This window comes from Aplysia californica, unplaced genomic scaffold (genome assembly GCF_000002075.1).
Source record: "Aplysia californica isolate F4 #8 unplaced genomic scaffold, AplCal3.0 scaffold00479, whole genome shotgun sequence".
Taxonomy (NCBI): Eukaryota; Metazoa; Mollusca; class Gastropoda; order Aplysiida; family Aplysiidae; genus Aplysia; species Aplysia californica.
Genome location: NW_004797749.1, coordinates 76,232 through 83,394, shown reverse-complemented (window position 1 = coordinate 83,394; position 7,163 = coordinate 76,232). Strand labels below are relative to the sequence as shown.

General features: G+C 43.2%; 1 protein-coding gene across 1 annotated transcript in view; it reads right to left on the bottom strand.

The window, feature by feature from the left end:
- LOC101849950 (myosin-VIIa) overlaps positions 1–7,163 on the bottom strand; it is a gene marked incomplete at its 5' end in the record, with an annotated part of 68,986 nt that overhangs the window by 2,062 nt on the left and 59,761 nt on the right. The window contains 2 exon segments of the mRNA XM_035971667.1: positions 1,260–1,379; positions 2,748–2,831. Of these exon segments, the coding sequence (XP_035827560.1) occupies positions 1,260–1,379; positions 2,748–2,831 (204 nt within the window).

The window sequence follows — 7,163 nt, the reverse complement described above, 5'->3', positions numbered from 1 at the left end:
CCAGAACAAACTTTATCTATTCCCAGAAACCATCCATTGCACCTGCATCATGAACCATTATTCACTTAGCCGATTGCATGCGACCAATCAGCGGCCTTTTTAAATACCTACACGTGTGTTGTTGGCACGCGTACGTGTCTACTCTGGCGTGTGTCGGGGTCAGATGGGCGGCCTGCACACATGTGGCTGTGTGTGCGTGTCGGTGAGGGGGGCACTAGCGGTCCGGCGTTGAACGTCGCATATACAAACACGTCAGTCTTTTTATCCCTCGGCAACTGATCACTATTACAATGATAAGCTAGTCTTGACGTAGATCTACGTAATGAATTGTGCGCTCGAGATGACACAGGCTTGTGTATTCGAACGAACACGACTTTTTTTTAAACAACTCGTCAGATGCAGGCATTTCAGCTTGTGTATTTGAACGAATTGGTCTTTTTTTTACACAGCTCATAATATGCAGGCATTTCAGCCACTACTTGTGACTTCTCTTTATACATTACTTGCTCAGTGCCTGTAATTATCTACACAAAACCTCGTGTTTGCTATAACAAACACTCGGATTCTGTTAAACATGGGGTTACGCAGCCAGTGACTGACTTTAACAAATTTGATCAAATTTTAAACAACAACCATTTTCTTAAAAATTGACTGAGAGGTTAAAGAATGGTACCAAAATGCTCAGTGGATATAGGCCTTTCAAATGGAACAGATAAATTTGACATACAGCTACTTTGAAAATTTAGTTTCTGGTACCTACTCTCAAATTCCTCATTGCCAAATCTGGGACAGTTCATGAAAATCGACGGGACAATTCACCACTCTATTATAATTACAAAGTTCTCTCAGCTCAGTACGGTACCTAGTACCTTCTTTTGAAAAATTTTGAGTTTCCCAACACATCAAGCTTTTTCGAAAGCAATTCTATAAATGACTTTCTTGATAATCAATCGGAATAATCCTATGATTTTGACAGAGCAGATAGAACGTTTGGTTTCTGAAATCTTGGTCTTAGTAGCTCAAAACGGGAAAAAATGTTGGACAAGTCTGCTGTTTTATCATTTGTGTCACTCACTCATGAGGAAAACATTTTAATAAACAAATGAATGAATAAATGAATAAATAAATAAATAACTAAACAAATAAATAAACCCCCAAAAATGTTTTTAAAAATAAAGAAAGAAATAAAAATAAATTTAAAAAATAAGAAAAAGAAAGAAAAAGAAAGAAACCCAAGATCATGAGCTGCGTCGACTTACCATGGAGGTTTCACACAAGAGTTTGCTGCCCTTGACCAGGTTGCCGATGGTCATGTGGAAGTAGGTGTTGCCGCTGCTCCAGTTGGAGATCTTGGAGAACATGTGGGTGGCCAGTAACTCCTGGAACATACACACAGGATGTCAGTGTTTTGGGGGTTTTTTTATAGTAGAGGGTTTTACGGCGCTCGCCACTGCATACGGTCATATGAGCGCCAAGGGGTGGGTGTCAACAGAGAAATCTTTACAGGGAATCAGACTTAGACTGCTCACCTCTCTAGCTTCGACTATCAAGGCACCCCAAGATAGCAAGTCACAAGAGAGTGACAAACATACAAAAGAAGTAGAGGAAAATAACAATAGTAAGGATCAGGAAAGAAAAAGCAGCAGTTCCCTGTCGTAGATCAGGCACAGTTATGAGCGTGACATGAGTCAGCCCATTTACAATTCTACTATGCTTGAACGAGAAATGTTCCCCCTTTGGGAATGGCCTAAAGACACTACAGTCAGCGGTACTGCCCCGGGGGGAAGATGTCAGTGTGGGAACACACATAGACACACACACACACATAGACAGACACATAGACACAAGTAGGTGTTGCCGCTGCTCCAGTTGGAGATCTTGGAGAACGTGTGGGTCGCCAGTAACTCGTGGAACACATAGACAGGACGGGTTTATGTAAGTGTGGGGACACACACACATAGACACACACAGTTAATAGAGAACATGTAGGTGGCCAGTAACTCCTGGAATATGGACGTCACAGAGGAATATGTCGGTGTACATAGACAAACACACACACATCGACACACACAAACATACACACACAGACACACAATGGGACGGAATATGTTAGAGTGGAAACATACACGCAAGTTAAAAAAATACACAGTTGCCCTAAATAATATCTTAGCTGCCCCCCATCCCTACGCAATTTATTCTGGTTAGTTCGCTTGCTTTCTATTTTTCCAGCGAGACCAAGAAGTTCCAAGATTTTTACATCGATTCATGTGTCGATTCAACTGCATTTGTCTCTTTCATCTTTCTAATTAACTGTTGTTACCACACAAACATCATCATCATCATCCAGTGCCAGATCTGCGACAGACATTGGCGATCATGATTTTCCATTCATTCCTTTGCTCGGATGCTCTCAGAAAAGCTACGTTTCCCTGATTTTTCCCTGTTATCCATTTGTTTAGGTTCCCTAAGTATGTTGTTCTGGGCCTACCCCTGCCTCGCTTGCCTTCAATTTTGCCAGTGAGAGCTAGATGTTCAAGACCCTTATGTCTATTCAGGTGTCCCAAAAACTGCATTTGTCGTTTCCTGATTGTTTTTAACATTGAGCGTCCCACGTGGGCTTCATCAAGCACTACCTCATTTGATTTCTTTTCCTTCCACGATACTCTTAGCAGTCTCCTAAGAAACCACATCACACAAACATAGGGGGGAAAAAACACAAACCATTTTTTTTTTTTTGCTTTGCTCACCTTGGTCTGCGGGTGTATAAGGTTCACGCCATTCTTGTTGATGGCGATAAGCAAGTTCTCGGGGTAGTTGGGCTCCGTGGTTTGCTGGGGTGGGGGAAAAATATAACGCTTACAGATTTGTGGGGATAACACACATAATATAACACTTAAAGATTTGGGGAAAAACCCATAAATGTAATACTTACAGATTTGTGGGAAAATACGCGTAATGTAAAAAAGCTGGAGAAGAATCACAGAAATCGATGTACAGAAAAGTAGGAAGACATGGAATAACATCAAGAGGCTAGCCTAGTAGCCCAGTAGCCCAGGATAGAGAAAGGTGGAAGGCGTTTGTCCGTGGCCTATACCCTGGTGCAGGGTGAGAAAGGCATTGATGATGAAAACTAAAAGACTAATGGGGGGGAGGGAGGACACATAAATATGACATTTACAGATTTGTGTGAAAAAAACACACTATGTAACACTTAAAGATTAGTGTAGTAGTAGTAGTACACGGTTTTACGGCGCTCGCAACTACATAAGGTCATATGAGCGCGCAAAACACAAGTTGTTAGCATTCGCAACAGTAAAGTTCACTGCACGGTTGGTCCACAATTAGACTTTCAAATGCTAAAATACTAAAAATTAAGTGTAAATATATTTGCGATTTAAAACAACTCTTATAAAAAACAATAACATTTTTTAACAATATTGTTTCATTTTATAATTTGCCATAAAGGCCTATGGCCTTCATAAAATTCAAAATTCAAAATTCTGCTGGGACCAACGACGGAAAAAATGTCTTGCAATTTCTTGCATTTATAATATTTCCTTCGGACCTCTCCAAAGTCTAGACATTCGGTTAAGATGTGTCTAACGGTAAAATTTGTGTCGCATCCAACACAGAACGGCTTCTCATCTCCTTGTAGGAGGTATTTGTGGGTCAGGGCCGTGTGTCTGATGCGCAATCGAGTAAAAATGACTTCGTCTCTTCTGGAGAGGTCCGAAGGATTTCGCTGTTTCAGTTTGGGTTTTATAACATTCAGTTTATTGTTTTTCTGTTTTTCCCAGTGGCTCTCCCACAGACTGGAGGTGTACTTTTTGACTTTATTTCAAAAGTCAGTCTGTGGGAGAGTGTTTGTTGTTGATCCCAGCAGAAGGGATGAAGCTTTCTTCGCCAGGTCGTCTACCTGCTCATTTCCTCGGATGCCCATATGGCTAGGTATCCATGCGAATATGATGTTTTTTCCTGTCTCGGATAGTGTGTGAATTTTCTGTTGTAGCCTAACTATTTTTGGGTGTAAGAGTGTGTAGTTTGTGAGTAAGGTGATGCAAGACAGAGAGTCAGAAAGGATTAGGAAAGATTTGTTTGGAGAATTTTCTAAGGAGTCCAGTGCCATGTCAATGGCAGTGGCCTCCGCAGAGAAAATGGAGGCTTCATGATGGAGTCTCCTCTGGTGTGTATTGTTGGGAGATAGGGCTGCGGCGCCCACTTCATAGTCTTTTTTGGAGCCATCCGTGAAGATGAGCTCTGCACCGGGGTATTTATCTATTAGTTTTTTGTATTCTGCTTTAAAAGTTTTGGTGTTTGTGCTTTCTTTGTTGTGTGTGTGGTCAGCTGTAAGTCTACTTTTGCCTTGGTGAGGTACCAGGGATGGAGATCGGGGAAAAGAAATTGTTGGATGTCTTGTTTGGAAAAGTGTACGTTTTTGAGGTCCTCAAGGATTCTGAGGCCGAAGGGTTTGATGAGTTTTTCGTTGTTTTGGAATCTGTTTATGGTTTCTGGTTTGTTTTAAAAATGCAGTTGTGCGCTGGATTTTCCGGTGTTGAGCTCTGTTTCATTGCGTATTGTAGTGAGAGTTGTGTGCGCCTGAGTGACAGTGGTGGTATGTTGGCCTCGGCCTGGAGGCTCTCCACCGGAGAAGTGTGGAAAGCCCCCAGAGCGAGGCGGAGTCCTTGGTTCTGTACTGGGTCTAGCATTTTTAAGATGTGTGGTTTTGCCGATACGTAGACTTGACAGCCGTAGTCAAGCCTGGACCGGACAAGGGAGATGTACAAGTGGAGAAGGTGTTTTGACTCCCCGCCTCACTCCGAATGCGATAGAATTTTCAAAGCGTTTAGCGCTTTCTGGCACCTCACACGAAGATCTTTGATGTGTGGTATGAAAAGTGAGTTTTTTGTTGAAAATGATGCCGAGGAAACGAGCTTGGTCCTGGACGGGAATCCTTTCCCTGTATAGTGTCAAATCTGGCTGTAGCACACGCCTGCCTGTTCCGCAGAAGTTTACTGCAACCGTCTTTGACGGGGAGAACTTGAAACCGTTATTGTTTGCCCACTTTTCGAGTTTGTGCAGCTGCGTTTGCAGCTGCCTTTCCGTAAATCTCAAATGAGGATTTTTCGAACGGCAGCATATCAAAAAGTCATCAACCTATAACGAGCTGTCTATGCTGTTTGGAGGGTTTTTACTTTGGAATTTATTTTAATTTCGAATAGGAGAGGAGAAAGGATGCTCCCTTGGGGACTCCTTCCTCCTGTTGGTGGGGGTCTGAAAGGGAGGATCTGACATGAACCTGGAAGGAACGGTTCTTCAGGAAGTTGCCAATGAAGGCAAGGAGGTGACCGCGTATTCCGAGTGCGTGCAGGTCTCGAAGAATGCTGTACTTCCAGGTTGTGTCGAAGGCTTTTTCTAGGTTGAAAAAGATGGCGATCATGTGGCCTCCTTCAGCGAACGTCTTGCGTATAAAGGTCTCCAGGCGGACCAGGTGATCCAGAGTGGATCGAGTTTTCCTGAATCCACACTGGAGACCGCTCAGCGAGCCCGTCGTTTCCAGAAACCACATGAGTCGCCTGTGGATCATTTTTTCAATGAGTTTGCAGAGACAGCTCGTTAGTCCTATTGGTCTCTTTATTTGTTGGGTGTGTGTGGTCCTTGTTTGGTTTGGGTATTGGAATGACAGTGGCGAGACGCCAAGACTCCGGAAAGGAGTGCGACCGCCACATGTCGTCGTATGTCTAGTAGGACTGTGAGTGTTTCTGAGGGTAAGTGTCTAATGATCTGGTTGTGGATGTCATCCGGTCCCGGGGCTGTATTGCCCAGGTCCGAGATGCACGATGTTTGTTCATCTATTGTGAAGTCTGCATTGTAGGTTTCAGTGTTGTTTCAGTGGAAGTTTAGGTGTTGTTTTTCTCTGTTAGTTTTGATGTTTTGAAAATTGGTGTTGTAGTTTGCTTGGGATGAGTTTTTGGCGAGAGATGTAGCTATTGTGTTTGCGATGTCTACTTGTGTGTTTCAGCTGTGGTTCCATCCGGCCTCTGGACGTGCCGAATGGTGTCTGTGCATCTACCCATGAATTTTTTAGCAATTTTGAAAACTTGGTTGAGTGGTGTCTGGCTATTGATTTTGGAGATGTATTTTTTGAATGATTGTCTTTTGCTCTCCCTGAGGCATCTACGTGCCTCAGCTCGAGCCTTTAAATAATTTATCTTGTTTTCTGTCGTGGTGTTGTTGACGGCTTTTCGATACGCTGCCTTCTTTTTCTTTACTGCATCCTCACATTCCCAAGAGAACCAGATCTTGTTCCTCCAGGGTTTTGTATTTGTTTTTGGTATGTGTTTTTGGCATATTTCTAAAAGCTTTTCGTGGAATTTATTGTAGTTGTGGTCGAAAGTGGGGAACATTGATTGGCAAACCAGTTCCAGTTTGCTTTTTTGAAGTTGAAGCATTCTGGGATCGGGTCGTTTTGGAGGCTATTGTTTTTTAGAAGAACTGGGAAATGGTCTGTACGGTCATCCAGCACAGACCACTCAAGATCTGTGACTAGGTCAGGGGTACAAAAGGTGAGGTCAAGGGATGAAGTGCCATAAGTGGCTCTGTTTCGGTAAGTTGGGGACCTACCATTTAAGAGACAGATGTTTTTGGGTTTTTTAAATTTTCTATTATTTTTCCTTTCTGGTCTGTAGGTTTGTCTCCCCAAAGGGGGCTGTGGGCATTGAAATCACCTCGCAAAATATAGGGTTTTGGAAGCTGAGCCTTTAAGTCATTTAGTTGGGTTATTCTGAGGGGGTAATTTGGTGTGATATAAACTGAGCAGATCGTGATTGGTCTGTGCAGGGTGACCCATACGGCAATAGCCTGGAGGGTCGTCTTAAGATGTACTTGTCTGTGGAGCGTGTTGTTGTCGGTGTAGATGGTGGTACCACCGGAAGCAATCTGGTTCTCCGTGTGAATGTGATGATACGCAGTAAATCCTCTTAAGTTCTATGGTTGAAGGCGGGGTGAATTTTGTTTCTTGTATACAGGCCACACTGTGCCCACGTGTGCACAGTGTGGCTGTAAGTGTTGCAATTCTGCAATGGAAGGTCGGATTCCGCCGACATTCTATTGCAGGACAGCCCTTATGACTTTTTAGATTTTATTTTGGAGCTCAAAGGCCCCGG